This window comes from Pteropus alecto, unplaced genomic scaffold (assembly GCF_000325575.1).
Source record: "Pteropus alecto unplaced genomic scaffold, ASM32557v1 scaffold5, whole genome shotgun sequence".
NCBI classification, from domain to species: domain Eukaryota; kingdom Metazoa; phylum Chordata; class Mammalia; order Chiroptera; family Pteropodidae; genus Pteropus; species Pteropus alecto.
In genome coordinates, this window is record NW_006441953.1 from 1,814,457 (window position 1) to 1,834,535 (window position 20,079).

General features: G+C 33.0%; 1 protein-coding gene across 1 annotated transcript in view; it reads left to right on the forward strand.

The window, feature by feature from the left end:
- Nucleotides 1-20,079, forward strand: part of BANK1 (B cell scaffold protein with ankyrin repeats 1) — a 238,551-nt gene that overhangs the window by 80,892 nt on the left and 137,580 nt on the right. The window contains exon 7 of the mRNA XM_025051818.1: nucleotides 3,889-4,085. Within this exon, the coding sequence (XP_024907586.1) occupies nucleotides 3,889-4,085 (197 nt within the window). The remainder of the gene's footprint in view (nucleotides 1-3,888; nucleotides 4,086-20,079) is intronic.

A 20,079-nucleotide genomic window follows, 5' to 3' on the forward strand; every position in this document is an offset into this window, starting at 1 on the left:
ATCTGAGCAAGATCCTTAAAAAGCATTCTGAGGCTTCTCTAATGGCCAGCCAGTGCCCACTGAAGAGTGGGTGTGAGACGGAGTTCCTGAGACAAATCCCTTTAAGACTTTTACCATATGGAAAGCATTATCAGCCAGGTGTTCAATGTGGAAAGGCATAAAGATGGAATAAATGTCACCAAGCTATTGGGATGGTAAGAGGTCTGCCCAATTGAGTGAAATACAGAGGGCCCTTAGAATCTGAGAGAGATATTCTGATATAAATAAGTCTGAAGGCAGGACTAGAGAGAAAAAAGAACCATTCAGTGACCCAAAAGCTGGAATCCAGTCTCTAGAACAACAAAGATTTCTTGAGTCTCACCAAGGCTCAATCCCAAGCTGTGCTAAAGAGTTACAATCCTGCTCTCAAAATATTTGAGGCCAGCAGTTAACTGAATCTAAGTAAATCTGTAGATGTACAGATTAATTTGACTCAGCTCCTGAGTGTAGTTGTCAAATTAAAGAATATGCCTTAGACTAGGAGTAAATATTATTTGCTTCAGTTTTTAATGCAATGTTCAGCATATAATAAAAAATTACAGGAAACATGTAGAAGGAATAAAAGGTAACTAATGGCGAAGAAACGAGACAGTCAACAGAAGCAGACATGGAAGTGTCCTAGATGTTGAAATGATCAGATAAAAACATTAAAATAATTATGATAAATATCTTATAGAATCTATTGTAAAAGTTGAGCAATGTGTAAAAAGATGGAAATTTCATCAGAGCAATGAAAATTATAATAAAAACAAAAGAAAATTCTAGAATATGCAATATCAGTTTTTTAAAAAAATTATATGGACTTCATTATAGAAACAGTGTAGAAGACAAAGAATCAGTGAAGCTGAAGACAGTCAAAATAAATTATTTTCAGTCAAACTGAAAAAGATAGGAAAAATTTAGAATCTAGGTAAAGCCAAAAATAATTCAGTTTGTCTACATATTAATTTGGCTCAGTTCTGATCCAAGTTCTGTAAAATAATATTAAATGATCTAATGCACAGGTAATTGAATTTCTTAAGTAAAGATGAGAGATAACGAAACAGAAAACTATTTGAAGAAATAATGGTAACCCCCAAGCAAAATAAATACAAAAATATTATACCTATGTGCATCATAGTTAAACTATTGACAATCAAAAACAAAATCTTAAAAGTAACTGTGGAGGGAGAAGGAAGGTACATTGAAGAAAGCACATTCCATACAAGAAAACTATAAGAGTGATATCTGACTACTCATCAGAAATAGAGTTCAGAAGAAAATTGAATACAAAAATATATACTATATGAATACATTTACATGAAATGCAAGAGGAAATAAAACTAATGTATTTTTATAAAATTAGGAAGTAGTTGCTTCTGAAGTGAGAATTGACTAGAATGGAGCATGAGGGAATTTGCAGTGGTGATAGAAACTTTCTTTAACTTGTTTTGAGTGTTGGTTACATGGGGATATACAATTGTCAAAAGTCATCAAACTCTGATTAGTGTATTTTTAAGTGTAAATTACATTTCTATAAAATTTTTAAAAGCCAACAGAAAGATAAATATATTTAAGTAAAACATTAGTGATTGTGTGCTCTAGAGTTAAATTAAGCACTGAAGAATAGCAAGAGACAGCATGTAATACTCCCCCGAATCACAGGCACATTACTTGATCAACACTTTTTCTCTTACACTGAATCAGTGCTCAAGATAGGGGTTAGTCTCCTCAGCAAGCTTTTTTTTTTTTAAGAAAACAAACTTTCTTATGCTGTTTACAAACATGCCTATTCAAAATACAGAGGAACCAATTGCTATCTCAAATCTCATAATAATCAAATCATGGTGAAAATATAAAAGGTATAACTTTATAAAATATATAATACTTAAAAACCTGAACTAGTTCTTAGCATAATTATATTTTGTTGTGATGAATACCTTTATATATATGAATATTATATATATCAATATTATATGCACATGCCGAGTAGATTTAATTTGATGTTCTGCAAAAATAATGCTAGAGATCATGATTAAATTAACATTAGAATAACTAATATAGCTCCAGTGAATCACTTCAAACTCTTTGAAAGGTTAACTCTGTCATATTTTAATTAAAAAATACCCTTAATTAGAAATCCTCTTGTTATTGACCATGTACATTAAAGGGCTGAGCATTTCTTATTTAATGAAAATAAGCAGACAAAGTAACCTCATTCCAGACAATGAAAAGGATTGCTTTAAATGATCATTTGGGCAGGTTTAAAACTGATTTATTTTATAAAGGTCCAATCATTATGGGGTCAAGCTCTCAGGATGGTAAGTACTTTAGAAAATTGAAAACAATTAGGAATCATAAGGTTGGGGCAAAGATGATTTAGGACAAGGATGCTTTAAACTATTTGATGCAGAGAAAGAAAGGGACCAATGCATTTATCATTAAAATATGACCACAGATTTACTTAAAGCCATTTACTTCTAACACATTTTGAAGGGTAAAATATTTCCATAGAGTAAGTTCTTCATGTGTCCTGAAGGTTTTTGTTTGTTTTGTTTTCTATTAAAACATGTATACAAACAAACTAAATTTATTCAGTCCTGAAAAAGCCAAATGAATTGAAAACTCAAGGTTTATTTTACTTCTCTAGTTTCCTTTCTTTCTTTCTTTTTCTTTCTTTCTTTCTCTTTCTTTCTTTCCTTTCTTTTCTTTGTTTCTTTTTCTCTTTCTTTTCTCTTTCTTTTCTTTTTCTTTCTTTCTTTCTCTTTCTTTCTTTCTTTCTTTCTTTCTTTCTTTCTTTCTTTCTTTCTTTCTTTCTTTCTTTCTTTCTTTCTTTCCTGCAAAATAACAAAGAGGTAAATGAGGCTAGATTCAATTTGCAAAAACTTTATAAGGTGGCTCATTATAAGGTAGCTGTTTTCATTGCTTTAGAATTTTCCTGGAACAGAATTGACTTTTGATTTGAGGCCTTTGTGTTCTGTTGCTATAAGTCTTTACATTGCTTGCTTCTGCTTCTGGTAATGTCACAGATACTAAAGGAAAATGACGTGTAATTTCTATAACTCATTTTTCCATCTAGATGTGAAAGTGTAGAATAATAACAAACCATTACTCATCAGTGCACACGTGAGTGTGCGTGTGTGTGTGTGTGTGTGTGTTTTGCCCTTGGGATCACAGTTTACATTTATCACTTTATAGTTATACATAATTAATATATGTCTTCTAATTGATAGCTAATAAGAATTATGAAATTCAAACTCCAAAACACTGATATGAAAACTGTAAAATCCTAATGAAAATTTATGAACCGGGGTTGTTTATAAAAGTGCTTACCTGTGTTTTCTGTTGCATTTACTTTTTGAAAGAAAAATTCCACATAGAAATCTAATATAACCCCTCCAAGAATTTCATGTTGACTTCAACTTCAGAAGGAAGCAACCTTCTGTTTTTACTGGTATGGCAGTAAAAAACACAAAAAAGTTTTATTTCATTTTGTTACTTAGTGTTTGGTTAATGTCAGAGTTCATTCAGAAGGAGTTATTACAATATAATGGTTTTTGTTTTGTTTTATTTTGTTTTACATGTAGGAGATTGATGTGTCTATCTAAATTAAACTTACCCCACAAGTAAGAGTTAGGCATTAATGCTAGTGGGAATATTAATTTATATATATTTTAAGATGAGAAATAGAAAGGAGGAGATGCTACATTGCTGAAACCACTGATGGTTTCTTATATGCAACATCACACTAAATAAAAGTCTGCTCTGCTGTGTGGGAATTACTTTTAGGAGTAGATCGTGCTCAATTCTTTCATATGGGATTGCAAATATGATAGAAAATATATTAAATCCCATTGCTTATGCTTACAGATACTCATTTCAAAGAACTGCCAACTCTTCTCCACTGTGCAGCAAAATTTGGCTTAAAGAACTTTGCTGTTCATTTGCTTCAATGTTCAGGAGCAACCTGGGCTTCTAAAATGAAAAATTTGGAGGGTTCAGATCCAGCACATGTTGCTGAAAGACATGGGCACAAAGAACTCAAGAAAATCTTTGAAGATTTTTCAGTAAGTGGTTTTTTTTTCATCTATTCTCTAAAACTATTTTTATAAAATGATCCCGTGTATGTGTGTGTGCACCCACATTGCTCTTTTTAAAATGATGCTACTGAGCAGCTAGTTGGTGGTGTCTGTTGGTCCTGAGTCATTCATTGTCCTAAAAAGCATTTTGCAAGATTTGTCAACTTGTTTTAATATTGCCATAAACCAGTTCTAACTCCACACTCCCATCACTAAATAGCCTATTTTGAAACTTATCTGGTCTTTCTAGCCTCTATATAGCCTGTTCTATATTGGAGAGGATTTGATGAGGAGGAAATAAAAAGATTTTAGCTTTATTCTTTTGTTCAAAAGTCTAAGCAAGACACTATTAGGCACATAAAGTGATATCAATAATTATTATATTATAGGAATATATTCTTATAATCATTCAAAAGTCTACTCAATAAAAAGTTAATTCATGTTGCTTAAATTTTTTCTCACATGTGATTTCTTTTCTCTCTCTGTTGTCCCAGTTACTTATTAGATGAGTTGAAACCCCAAATTTAAGAAGACTCTTTGAAGGATATTAGTTTTGTAAGAATGTAACCAGGGAAGATTTTGAAGGAAGGTATACTACCTTAGTACACAAAAACACTTTGTGTTTCCATAATTACGTTTCGAAAAGCAACAATTTCCTGTTTATAACAAAGGTATGAATATTTTGCTCAAAAAAGTGAATTATACTTCTGATGACTCTTACAAAAATAGAAATAAAAAATGATTGTGTCGGTGAATATGTCAAAATCTGTCTTTGACTTTTCAGAAGATAAATAATTTTATTGCCTATGAATAGTTAATATAGAACATTAAAATGCTATAAATAGCTTCTGGTCATTTTAGCATTTATTCTAATTATTAGATTAAGTCAATGTAATATTAGACTTCTAAAAAGCATTTGTGATTTCCAGAAAGCAAATGTCAACCAATATAACCCCTCCAACTTTTAAAAAATAGCAAAATAGGTATCAGAAAAGCATGGATATCATCCATCTGGAATTGTAATAGGTATTTTTTGCCTTAAAAATAAATACAGAATATGAAGTTTTGTAATAAAACTAATAATCGACTAGTTTCTATTCTATGTCCTTCGAATCAGGTATACACATTATTTTTATTTCTAGGAAAAAATTAGACAGCAATTCTTACATATCTAATGAGTATATTCATTTTAGTAATTAGTCACAGTTTGTCGTCACTGATCAGTGCAACATGGCAACCATGAATGATATCTGTCTCAGGTAAGTCAGTGAGTCAATATACCTTTCAGACTTGCCCACAATACTGTTATTCTATACATCCTCAATTCTCTACAACTCTATTCTTGAATTTTTAACCACTGGTGAACTTATGCTAAAATTTCCAGTAAAAGTCTTCAGCATCCAGTTTTACTTTCTAAGATAAATCCTGATTTTCAGAGTGATACTTCCACTTCTGGTTCTCTAGTGAAGACTCAGCTTATAATAGATGCAGCCCCATGCAAACTACACATGCTCCATAAATAACACAATAATAGATAATAATGACAGTAGATATGACAGTAAGTACCAGTGTAGGATTTGATAGATGTGGGAAATAATTATTTTTTCTCTCACACCCTATTGGTAATTATACCTCTGCTTCTGCAATAATAGCACTGATACAATTTATTACTATCATTGTCTTTGGGCGACCATTCTAATTTTGCAGAGTTATGCTTGATAATTATTCTATGAAATTTGTTATTTTACATATATTCGACATCTTTGTGAGCGATTATATTTTGTCGGAATGTGTATGGTAGACATTGCCATTATAGGTAAGATAGATCAATTATTTTGTGAATGCTCTGTTGTCAGCAAGAAAGTGACAATAGCTGTTGCAAGGGACAGCAGCTTTATAAGGGCATTTTATAAGGGATAATTTTAGGTACGATAATTCTACAAGCTACCAAAGGCCTTTTGCAAAGGCCTTGTGTGGTTAAGGAAATAGAAACGTATGTGTTAGGTTGTAACACACATGGAAGAATGTTTCCTGCTGGTTTATTCTTCTAATTATCAAATTTATTTAAAATAAATTCAAAAGTCATATCTTTTTAGTGAAAGTATGCCAGATAATCACATGTTAAAATAGTTTATTTCTTTAATAACATTTATGTAGCTTTAATATTGTATTCACATTCTGATAAATCTAAGATTATCATATATGTATTCAAATTTTCCACAAACTATTATTTCAGAATTGTTGAAAGAAGTAGATATTTTTCATGTTTGAAGTTTATAATCCACCAATGGACCATACTTCTGTACTAAATAAATATATATTTTTAAACTCAAACATATTTTGCCCCCAACTGATTTAAAGATTTGCTCAATTCTTCCTAATCTCCTAATCAGTGAGACATTGTTCATTTTAGGATCTCACAGGGAGTTACACCACAGTGAATTTTGTCATTACCTAATAAAGTGGATCGAAGGAAAAAGCCGCTCATGATTTTTAAAAATACATAATCATTTAGCAAGCATTTATAAATAAATAAGTGCTATCTATATCTTAGTGTTAACTACATGAAGAAGGAGGAAGAAGAGAAGAAGGAGCCTCAAATCACATTTCTTACATTTCTTCACAACTTTTTCCCTTGAGAGAATATTAATTTATATATAATCTACGAATAAAGCCTCTTCATTGTGAATGAGTAACTTTCATGTTTTGATAAAATTATCTAATTACCACCAACACTTCTTTCATGTTTTTTTTTTTTTTAGTACTGCTAAAGATAATAAAACCACATATTTCTACAATCCATAAAATCTTTTAAATAAACTCAATTTTTAGTTTCTGACAATGTCTCCTGGAAGAATTCATATGAAAAGTGGCTGGACAAAGAGCAAAAGGATTGCTATTTAAATCTATCATTGTGAACCACAATTTGCTTGATAGAATTCTTGAAGAAATCTCAGACTATTTCAAATAACAAATAGCAATATTGATAATTACTTTAGTCCTATCTATAACAACTTATCTTTTTAATCAAAAATACCTGAAATGTTGAAAAAAAACTGGAACTTGGCTACAGATTAAGAGATATTTTGTAATTTAAGATAAAATATACAATGAAAATTAGAACGTTTTAATAATTTAAGATAAAGTGTATGACAAAAATCAGAATGCGTGTTGTATTATCTTGAACACGTCACTCCATCCATCTCCATCAGTTTAGAACACGTAAGAAAATGATCACATCAATGTGTCAGTAGACAGAAAAAAACATAGTTCTCTGTTGCGTCCCTATGGTATTGCAGAACCAACACATGTTTACCTATCTTAGGAACAATGTCCAGATGGTATCTTTTTTCTTCCACCACAGTGTTCACTCATGTAGTTTGGTGTATATTTTAGTAAGATCTTAGTCATAAATAACCTTCAGTTGAATTTAAGAAGTGGGAAATTAGCCTTCCATGTACTTTCTCTAGCTGGCTTTTTAGGAGGACTCCTGACTGAGACTATTTCTATTACTTGTTGGTGATGGGAATCCTGTGACATCTTGCTCTCATTGCCTATGGACGGTGGGCTGTGTGTGTGTGTGTGTGTGTGTGTGTGTGTGTGTGTGTGTGTGTGTGTGTGTGTGTAGCCGATAGACAATGGCTGTGATCTTTTTCAAATGGTCAAAGTTTGGAATAAAGGTACGGAGGGGTAGATGTTGATGCACTTAGAGTATCCCTAACATAAAGCAATGATTGACTGGTGTAGAGAACCAATTATTCAAGAGACAGGCCTTATGTTTAGGCCAATGAAAATTCATTCATATTAGCCCTTTATTTCTCTTATTCTTAGCATTGTTCATTTGGTACTTTATGTATTGTTTTGTTCTCTAGTGGACTGTTCCATTTCATTTAGTATATATTATTATATACTACTTGAATCTAAATGGCATCATACCCTGCTTTGCCTGTGTAGTTTTTCTTTCTTATAAGCCTAGAAGCTCATCATGGATAACGGGTTCCCCACCCTCCCACCATCAGGTATAGATGAGGTGCTCAGAATGTATTTACTCATTGATAAGGCAGAAAGCAACTGTCAAATTTAAGGACTTGTTTGATCTCACTTACCCAATAATATCCTTAACTAGGTCTCATATTTTAAATAAAATAATTGGTCTTATTCTCTCTATAGTTAAGATTTTTTTTAAGTTTAGTTTTAGAGAATTCATACACAAATAGTCCAACTGCTGTCTGTCTTCAGCATATATTTTTAATAGGCCAGCCTACAATGAATTTCAGTTGTTTGGCTTTTGTTCAATATTTATATTCTGTTAGAACTGAAGAAACTGGAACAAATCACATAACTGCACTTGACTGCATGCATTACAAATTCATATCTCAGTTATGCTTTTGGAGCTACTTAGCAATCTCTTCCTAAAATCCGTTAAATGTACCATAGCTGCAATTACAGAATTTTACCCTTCCCCGAGTTCTCAAACCCAGTTTTGATACCTTAACTCTGCAGCTCTAAACATTCTATTAAACTCCTTTAACTCCACACTCTTCGTTGTTAAATGTTCCATTTTCCTCTACTCACAGGGCCTTGGGATTCAGCCATATCTGGATCTGAATCTTAATTTCATCGAATACCAAGTTTGCCTCCTTGGGCACCTCTTTGTTTTCTCTCATCTTTAGTTTTTTATCTGCAAATTGGAAAAAGTAGTTCCTTACAGGGTGCTTTTAGGATGTGATAAAATAAATGTGAAAATATTAAATATATAGCAGATTCATAATAAATGATATTGCATTCACCTTATTTTCTTTTGATTTATTGTTATTCATATGAACTTTAGAACTCACCATCAGTCATACCCTCAATTTCTTTTGCATCATTAATCTCTCCCATTAAATGGGCTCTTCTCTGAAAAAACATGTTCAAATACATCACACACACACACACACACACACACACACACACACACTCCCAACAACCCTGCTTTCTCTTCAATCTCTTTTTTAATGCCAAAATTAACTAAAAGAATGATCTACACCAGCTACATCTTCATTTCATTCATTTCTTGCCTCCTAACAGTCAAAGCTTTGCCCATTACTGAAGCTGCTCTGTAAAAGGACACGAATAATCTACCGCATATCAGATCTATTAGATTTCACTCAGATGTCCGAGTTAAGCTTTGGCACTGGTTTTCTCTGACACTGCCCTCTTCCTAAATCTTCACTGACCCCTTGTGGCAACTTTCTCTTACCCCATCAGCTAGGCTTCTTTCTACACAGTCTTCTCTTTGATAACTGAATCATTGTCTTTACAGTGGTCCTTTCTCCTGACTTAAGACTCTAGGTTCACTTTGCAAGTTGAATGTCTCAACGTGGATATATTACAAGCATCTAGATCTCAACATACCCAAATGATCCTTTTCTCTCATCCCAGTTAATGGCATAATCATCTGCTTATTAACTTGACTTAAAACTCGAAAGTCATTTTCAACTCCTATTAAGATAGTCACAAATGTTGTTTATGGAGACTGTGTAGCAAATCCTGTGCATAACATACTAATTCCGTTATCTCATTTAAGCTTCCCAACATACATATGAATTTACTATTTCCCATTTTTCATATGAGGAAATAGACTTATAGAGATGAAGTAACCTGTCCAAAGTCAGCCGAAAATATGTTTGACTAAACCTTGAACCCATTCCCATAGCCTCTCTGTTCCCTATACAACCCCCATCCAGACCATCAATTCAGTCAGCATATTTTAACAGGTCTACTTACACATAATTTACTGCATCTGTTCCCACTTTTTTGTTCTCTTTGTGGCTCCCTTTGTTTATACCTCATTCTCTCTTTTGATCTGCCTCAGCTGAAAATATGTCTGACTAAACCTTGAACCCATTCCCATAGCCTCTCTGTTCCCTGTACAACCCCCATCCAGACCATCAATTCAGTCAGCATATTTTAACAGGTCTACTTACACATAATTTACTGCATCTGTTCCCACTTTTTTGTTCTCTTTGTGGCTCCCTTTGTTTATACCTCATTCTCTCTTTTGATCTGCTGCTCTGAAAGCCTCCTAACCAGTCTTCCTTCCCAGTCATTGTGGCATCAAATCATTTCATATCAGGCTGCCTACAAAGGACCCACTGCAGCATAACCTGGCTCACCATTTTAGCCTCATCTTTAACTGCACACCTAAGCCACCAAAATTTGTTTGTCCTTCCTTCATTACATTATTTCAGGTTATTACCTTGACCTAGAACACCCTTCCTCCTAATTAAAATATTGAAATATTCTGATCTCTTTACCATGCCCAAATCACAGTTCAAACTCCATCTACTCCAGGAAACTTTCATAGAAAGAGACTATAGATGTATATCTCCACTGTACACCTCTAATTTCCATTGCAAATTTTAGTATAAACTAGGAAAACTGTGAGAAAGAGGCCGAGAGCATGTGCTCTGGAGCCACCTGCCTGGATTTAAACATTGGCTCTGCTATTTTCTAGCCACATACCCTTGAGTAAGTCACTTAATCTCTCTAGGCTTCAGCTTTCTCAACTGTAAAATGAAGATAAAGATAACATCTTTATTCACAGTATTGTTATAATTAAATATAAATGCATGCAAAACATGTACAACAACCTGGCAAATAATGAGCACTCAATAAAAGTTGTTTTACTATTTATTATTCTTCTACTCTTCAGTCTTGGAGGACCCTTGCTTTTTTTGGCACTCCTTCTAGTTTAAAAGTAAGTACTAATGAAGGTTTTTAAAATTTTTTAAAATTTATTTATTGTTTTCTTTTTCAGAAATGTCTCTCTAATAGGTTATGAACTTCATGAAAGCAAGGTCAGCTTTATCTCATTTACCACAGTATTCCTAGTACCTAACAGAGTTTTTGGCAAATACTATAGGTTCACCACATATGTGTTGAAATGAATTAGTCAATTAGTGTTGATTTTGTCAAATTCTCAGTTCTTGGAAGCAAGTACTATGCTCAGTTTATTCCTTATTCCATATAGGACCAGCATAATGTCTTCTAGGTTGTAGATAATAAATGTTTGTTGAATAACAATAGCAAAGTATCTTCTAAGAGAAAATTTGTAAAAGCATTATTTGGATAAGTTCAATCAAGTTCATGTCAATCAAGCACAAAACTTAGGAGGCTTTGGCTAGAGAAAAAACAGCAAAGACTTATTCAAGGGTCTTAGGATTTGCTAATCAGAACCACAGAGAGTTCCGAAGAAGAAAGAAAAGCTGAGAGTTCTTATAGTAAAAGTACATTCTTGAGTGGAATCAGTCCTGCATTCTTAGCCTTTAGATTGGACCAAGATGGTAATCTTCTAGATGACAAGTGGGCTGGATAATGAATGTCAAGTGGTTCTTCACAGGGTTATCAATAGGATATATGTATATATCTTCAGAATATATATTCTGAAGATATATACATATATCACAACTGAAAAGTTCAAAGCCTAAGTTCTCAGGCTAGTTAAAACAAGAATAGAATTGTTTCATTATACCTCAGCCTACTTGATCTAGTAATTTAGCAGCTTGATTGTAGCGATTCCATTTTATTTCTTTACTCTTTCCTCAATCAAGAATAAATACTATTTTTCCTGTAGTTGTTTAAGAGAAATGACTATGAGAACATAAAATTCACGTAGAAGAAAAAATTAAACCAAAAAAAAAAAAATCTAGTAGTTTCCAGGAACTTACCATTAGTGAGAGAGACATTTAAAGCTATTCATTATCATGGTACAAGTGGTTTTGATTAATTTGGCAAATATTTATGTTTTAATGTCAATACACATACTTAATCTTTTTGAGACTCTGTCCAAATCCTCTACAACTTTTCTCTTATCCTTAAGAACTAGGTTCAGTCTAAGGCAATGCATTAAATATTCTCCAGCTCATTTCCCATCATTTGTCTAAGTATCTAGAGGTATTTTGTGATTTCATTTTAACATTTTCTTACTAAAATTTATTTTCTTTTTTATTAAAATTATTGGGGTGATATTGGTTAACAAAATCAAATAGGTTTCAAGTGTACAATTCAATAATACGTCATATGTATATTGCATTGTGGGTTCACCACTTAAAGTTAAATTTCCTTCTATTATCAAATATTTAACCCCTATTACCTCTATCTATCTCTCCCTCTCCCGTTCTCTGTGGTAACCACTAATCTACTGTCCAATCTACTGTCTGTGTACATGAATCTCTGTTTGTTTGTCATATTTGTTTGTTGCTTTCAGTTTTATATCCCATGTATAAGTGAAATCATATGGTTCTCATCTTTTTCTGTCACTTATTTCACTTAGCATCATAATCTTCAGACTCATTGTCACAAATAGCAGTATTTCGTCTTTTCTTATGACTGAGTAATATTCCATTGTATGTGTGTACTACATCTTTTTTATCTAATCATCTATCAAAGGGGCTTAATGCCAGGAGAAACATCATTCCTAATGGTCAGTCTATTGATGTACAGACTAAGGATAGTTTTCTCAATTGCTAAATTTATTAGTAATTGGTATCAACTGTGAATTACTAATTGAGAAAACTATCCTTAGTCTGTAAATAGAATGACCATTAGGAATGACATTTTTCTTGGCCATGAAGCCCAGTGAACTGCTTAAAATAGTCTCTCCCTGAAATGATGTTAGTTTGGCTTAACAGAGTCAAGCAAAAACTCCATTTGTAATTCACAGTAAGAACTGTTCACAGATGTCATAGCTGCTATTTTCTCACTGTGTTGCTACATAATAAATGATTCGTATTTTCATAAAGTTCCTAGAAGAGCTAACAGTATCTGTATATTTTCTCTTTACAGAAATACATGATATAACCCTAAAAAAAGTTTTCCTAGGTTTTTATCCCTAACTCTTTCTCCATACAGAAAGAAACAGAAGCAATAAAGTCAGGGTAATACCCGGGTAGTCTCCACGGCAATATAATTACTTGGGGCAGGGCGGTCAAAGGTGGGGCAAGTACTACTGAGAAAGGCAAGATGAGTGAAAGATCTGAATAGTCCTTGAGTGGTACTATTTTCAACTCAAGTTCTTAAACAGATTATTGTATTATCAATTTATATCACCCTCGGTGAAATTAGCTCTAGTTAAACTTCAACAAAGAAAAGATTTTGTATTACTAATATAGTGCATGTCTTATGTTTCAAATTTTTGGAATAAACACAGTGTCTTATCTTTATGATTCAAGGTTTTGACTTCAGAAATGCTATCTTCTCTTTAAAAAGTTTATACTCAAATTTCTCATAATATAGATGTCTGTCATCTTTCTTATTTTGAGGTCTGATTTTTTTCTCCTTTACTTCATAAGTATGAAGTAAATCTTTTAGCCCAATTGTATAATTGATATTTTTTAAAAAATACTTCATTGTTAAAACAATTGTTTTAAGAGTTAATGACATCCTAGAGGGTACTTTGTCCTAGCAACAGCCAAATACTGAGAAGTAATGCCTCATCATCACAGGCAGAGGAAAATCTTAGACTTTTGAGATGTCATAATTTTATTCCCAAATGAGATTTCTCTTGCAATATTTATTTCAAAATCTATTCATCCTCATTTTTTTGGAAAATATTTTCCTATACCCACAGTAAGCCCCTCAGTTTACAATTTAGGCTCATCTCCCACTGTCCTAATCTTGGAGTAAATGGAAAACAGCTGGGGTAGCAAATTCAGTCAAAGGAAATGTATTTTTCAGAAAAATTTTATATCTCTGCTCTTATCTTCATTTTTCCAAATGCCATAGCTGCTTGGAATATAGCCATAGTATATGAGAACAAGCAACAGTATTATTTGGATTACCTATTGGCTCAGTAAGTAGTGATTTTAATGCTTATTAAATTAAAATTAGTTGAATGCCCACAGGTGACAAGGCAATTCATGAAAGTAATTGAGAGAAACAATATGTTTGCTTACAGTTCCTATCCAATAGAGATCATTAATATATCGTTATTTTCAAATTGAAACAGCATCTCATTTTAAACAGATAATTCATTATCTTTGATTTATTTTCTTCAGATGCTGGCAATGTACAGTTTCCTAACAATGATCATACCCCTTCATATGTTGTCTAAATGGTCTCTAAGCCCTTTGGAATCCTAAATTTTAATAATCCTTAGACTTCTGATTTCTCAGAAACCTTCCAAACTTGAGTTCTTTTGTTTTTCTCTGGCTTCTTTCAAGCCAATTAGCTTGCGTAGAACAGAATACTCTAAAGCTGTCACTTACGTGTCTGTTGGTCAAAAGGAAATGCAATTTCAGTGAGTGTAAAATTTATCACAAATGTTAATTAGAGCAATGAGTAGTGACACTATAGCTTTAAAAAGTAGACCTCATGAAATAACCACAATGGCATTATGCTTTCAGAATGAAAGTATGCAAAGGCAAATTAATTAAGTTTCAGTGGGAAAATATAAGTCTTAGAACTTCTCTATTAATCGGCTTTGAACTTTAGTCATTCTTTATGCTTGGGGATAGAAAAGATATGTAATATAATCCAATGTAGACTGGATATATACTTTTCTACTGGTATTGTGGCATGGTTTTCTTTTAATTTATGTAAAGGCCTCTCCAAGGTCAGATTAGACTTTGCTATAGAAAAGTATAAAGCTATAGCTCTAAGCCAAGCAATATGATTTTTTCTTCATCTCTCCTTATGTAAGCACACCTTCCTTATGATATATATGGATATGAGAAATTAAAGGTTTTTTCTGATTTATTGTGCCTCTAAAAACATAATATAAAAGAAAAATAGATGGTACCAGTTGAGGGGTAAATTTTGGATTTATTTTAAATAAATTAACACTTGCTTGAGTCAGAATATCAATAGTTTCTTCCATTTTAGTTTAGCAAATCAATTTATTGATTGTTCCAACAAATATTTATTGAGTACCTATTAGGTGCCAGGTATTGTTCTAAACACTGGAATTCAAAACAGACTAAAACTCCTGCCATCATGGAACTCAAACTCAAATGCAAAAAAAGACTATAAACAAATAAATAATTAAAGCGTATAATGCGTCAGATAGACATTAGTGTTTAAGGACTAGATGATGTAGGAAAGAGCACCTCGTGCAGGCTGGTGTGTGGGAGGAATTGGGGCAGGTCAATTTTGAAACGAGTGCTCAGAGAAGTCCTTACTGAGAAGGCAGCCTTTTGTTTACAAGTGAAAAGCTGTGAAATCCACGTAGATGTCTGGGAAGAAACTGTTCCAATAAGAAAAAACAGCACAGCGAATGCAAAAACCTGAGGTAAATGTGCCTGGCATGTCCAAAAAGGAGCAAGTTGGCCCATGTTATTGAAGCAGAGTGAATGAGAGAGAAAGAAAATAGGCATAGATGGGGTCTGAAAGATAACCAAAGTCAGAATCTGTAGGGCCTTAGAGACAGTGGTGAGAATTTTGGAGAAAGACAGGCATTAGAGAATTCTGAAGAGAGGCATGTTTAGATTTCACTCTGGATGTTGTTCTAACAACAGACTGTGCAGGACAAGGGCCAGAGGAATGGGGACTGACTGGAGACTTCAGCCCAAAACAAGCATATTTCTCCGTTTATCAATGTTTAATATGCTTTCCTTGGTACTGCAGAGTCCACTTATTCAGATCTGGCTCTCACTGAACCATCAGTAAGCCAATTAATCCATTTCCTTAATGAGAACTCTCTATTACAAGAATGGGTAACTACATAGACTTATATTGAATCTATCAATCTTGCATTTGGTAGGGGAGAATGCCAATTATACGAGCAATCTGGCTCATTATGGCAGTATTGGACTGTGTGGCTGAACAAGCCTGCAGCTTGATTACAATAATCCTGTAGGAGTGGGGAGGGCTTGGAGTTGATTGTTGAAGACCTATTATATAATAAGATTCTAGGTTAAGCTAGAATCTTATGCACATTCCCTCATTCCATGTTCTCTACTAATCTATGAAGAACTATTACTTATTTTACATTTTAGGAAACTGAAGTTTGCATGTTGGAGAGTTAGTGGACTGCAGAGCCTAAATCTTCATCAAATGACCTTCAAAAAAAATGGCTAGCCATAAAAATATTAAGACCTTACCAACTTTAGAATCTCACTATATGAATTTTGTAGTGATTTGAATGATTCTCATTTTAGCATAAACTATAAGAGTGGAAAAGAAAGGGAATGAATTTTGCATCAGCACAAAGGGAGCCAGAGTGATCTAAATTTAATAATAAACACTCCCCGAGTGAGCCAAGGCCTCACCTCCCATCTTCTTATGTGCTCTTTCTTTGACATTCCACCCTTGTGTCCATGTAAATGCTCCTAAAGAGAATGCCAATCTTATCACTATATTGCTATCATCATAATTATTTCCAAATATTTCTTAAGCACTCAGCCTGTATCTAATATTATAAGGTTGTTAGAGAGAGAAGGAGAAATGAGAAAACTCTGTACTTTTATTTCTCTCTGAAATCTTTCATTAAATATCAGAATATATTATTTGTAGTGTTCAAATTATATATATGAAAGGCCTTTGAATTTGCAATGGCTTTTCCTATATACTTTAGCAATGTTTTTAGTGTTACTATCATCATTTTAAAACTTTCCCGCAAACACATTTTAATATTTTAGTCAATTTGTGAATGAATTATTTTAACAGACTTTTTAAATTAAATAAATACATATGATACATGAAAATTCCATATTATGAATTATTTGTTTCCTATTTAGGATGTGGCTCCTGAAGTAAAAATAGACAATAATAGTCATCACATGTTTTTCCTTAAACAGGTTATACTGTAACATTTCCTTAGGGAATGAATATGTTTATTATGTTCTTTTTTTGTGTGTCTTCTACTTATTAAGTAAACAGAGGTCGTCAATTCCTAGAAAAATTTAAGTGGCCATAATTTAAGCAGTAGAAATTGGCATTTAGCAACATTTAGCTAGTGTTGGGAGCCCTTCCTGATGCTTACATTCTAGTTGGTTGTGAAGAGATAATCAATGAATAAATAAACAAGGTAATCTCAGAAAGTGATAAATGCTATAAAATATTTTTAATTAAAAAATAAAATTCAATTGAAATCTAGTTATAAAAAAATGGAAATTTGTCACACCATGATCAATATCACTTATGTTACAATTATAGACTTCCATTTAATATTAGATTTCATGTTTTCTTCATAACAAGCTCTTATACTTAATTAACTTAAGCCTAGAATCTATTTCCTTTATCACACTATATTTATAATTACATATTACTATATGTGGATATTTTGTTTAATATCTCTCCCATAGAACTGTAAATTCCACAAAAGTGTATGTTTATTCATCATTGAATCTGCTGCGCCCAGCATAGTGAATGTCTCAGAGTAGATACTCTCTCTCACATACATATGTATATATATATACATATATATGTACCTTATACGTATTTGTTGCATAAAAGAATGAATTCTTTCTATAAATATTATGCATGTTCTCTCCATTGGGTATTGTTATGTTTATAGTAATACAAAGCAGACAAGTCACTCCTCTCATGGACTCACATTTAAATGGAGGGATAGACAATAAACAGGGGAACAGGCAGTTAAGTAATTTGGAAAAAAGAATAGGTTAGTATAAAAGTCAGAAATAATAAAATTAGCAAAAGTTATACAGAACTTGTTGTGTACTGATAGCTATTTTTATTGCATTCTAACAGGTCTGTTTTATTATCCTCATTTTACAAATAAGGGAATGAAGCCCAGAGTGGTTAAGTGACTACCTAGTCACACAGGCAGTATAGCTCTAACCCTGCACTAGACTGAATCTCAAAACTTAGGAAAGGCACACTTAACCTTTTTCAGTGTATTTTCTAACAGCTTATCCTGTGATAGATCTAATAGAAGATCTTTCTGCATAAAATTATTGTAGTAAATCACATTTAAGTTTGATTTGTAGTATTCAGCTCAGATGGAAATCTGGGTCCAAATTCAGTTTCACCTGTGTTCTATGCAGCTGGACTAAAGCACCTCCAAGAATACAGAAAAACACCAAATTCTAGCTTTAGCAGGTCAAATTAAATTAGTTAATGGCTGTTATATGCTTAACTTTCTACCACTATCCTTTGCTCTTTTCTTAAACTATTTTATCACTATAGTTTTATTGACTCTCTGGAGTCATAGTTAATTTTATGTCAAATCAAATTGGGGGTCCTGTGAGAATGTTTTAGGTGAGATTAACATTTGAATGGATAGACTGAGTAAAACATAGTGCCTTCCCAAATGTGGGTGGGCCTCATCCAATTAGTTGAAGGCCTGAATAGAACAAAAAGACTGACTCTACTTTGAACTGGGATATCAGCTTTTTCTTAACTTTGGATTCAGAATGAAACATTAGTTGTTTCTGAGTCTTAAGCCTGCTGGTCTTTGAATAGGAACTACACCATCAGCTCTCCTGAGTTTTAAGCCTTTGGGCTTAGATTAGAATTACAACATCAGTTCTCCTGAGTTTCTAGCTTGCTAACTCTCTCTGAAGATCTTGGGGCTCGCCAGCCTCCAAAGCCATGTGAGCCAATTCCTTATAATAAATATCTTTCTATATATATACACATCCTATTGGTTCTGTTTCTCTGGAGAACCCGGACTAATACAAGTATTAATTTGATTTTAAATTTCTTCTTATGATTTTTTCTCACTGAAACACTCAGTGGTACAAATCAAGATGAGGAAATCTGAGTGCTAGATTAATCCTACCATGTTACAGGTGTTGAGTCCTTCACATGGGGAGAGATGGCTGAATACTAGAGATAAAGCGAGAGATATGCAGAGCCCCAGAAAGCAGAGAGAAGCTGACAGATGGGCCATAGGAGAAGCAATAAAAATCCACAACAGTTCAGGTGTAGGTAACTAAAAATTCGGGTGAGGGAAGGGAATATAATGAGAAATGATTAGCGTTCCCTTAAAAGACAATGTAATTTTAAGATCTTAGTGATTTTCAAGTACCTCCTAGGAGATGTTTGGAAAAATAGGGGAACCTCTGTTAATACCTAAAGAGTTTACTGAATATCAGAAAAATAAATAAAGAACTTGTCTCTCCAGAATGCCAGTGGAACCTCTTAAAATACTAGCAAACAATTTTCAGCTAACCACACTCTAACCTCAGTAAACACATAATTAATTTTTTCCCATATTCTCTCTGATTTCCTTAACACTTTGGCAAGCAGATGTATCAAATAAAATGAAAACAATGGCCATATCATGTATGTTTTTAATATTTCTTATGTGTCTTGTTCAAAAATAAACTGAAACATATTAAAAAATTTAAGACTTTATTTGAGCAAAAATCTATTCCAATTGGGTGGCATCAAACCAGAAGTGGTTTAGGAGCTCTCCACTGACAGGAGCTGGAGAGAGGACTTTGACAGAGAAAAGTCAGAAGTCAACCAAGGAAATTATTGATTGGCTGTAGTTAAAGCCTAGTTGATTGATTGCGACTGGTTGTTCTTAGATTTTGATTTCATACCCTTGAAGCATTTACGGACTTAGATTTTGGTTTGCCTAAAGTAGGCCACCACAGGATTAGAACCACTTCAGTCTAATGGCCTCCTTGTTGAATTAATTTGAAATTCTGTATGTGTTCATAAAATTGTTTTCAGTTCCACTGACTATGACTTTTCTAAGAAGTCATTTTTTTATGGTTTCAGATTAGTTATCCAGTTGTAATTATTTTCTTAAATATTTATATGTTAAATATTTTAATAAATTGTAGCATGTCAGAAAGTTGAGGGCTGCCATTTTGTGAGACACAGCTGTAACCACCATCATCACACTGAGCATAGTTTGAACAGTTTCTGATAGTAAAACCAAAGATGAAATTAAAGCTTATGTAATACACATCATCCACTAAATGGCTGTTTCCTACTTTAATGAGTTGTCTCTCCTCTGTGTCAGTAACATTTTTTATGTTTATGGAAGAAATAAGGAGAGACCACCCATTCTTCCAGGAGATTA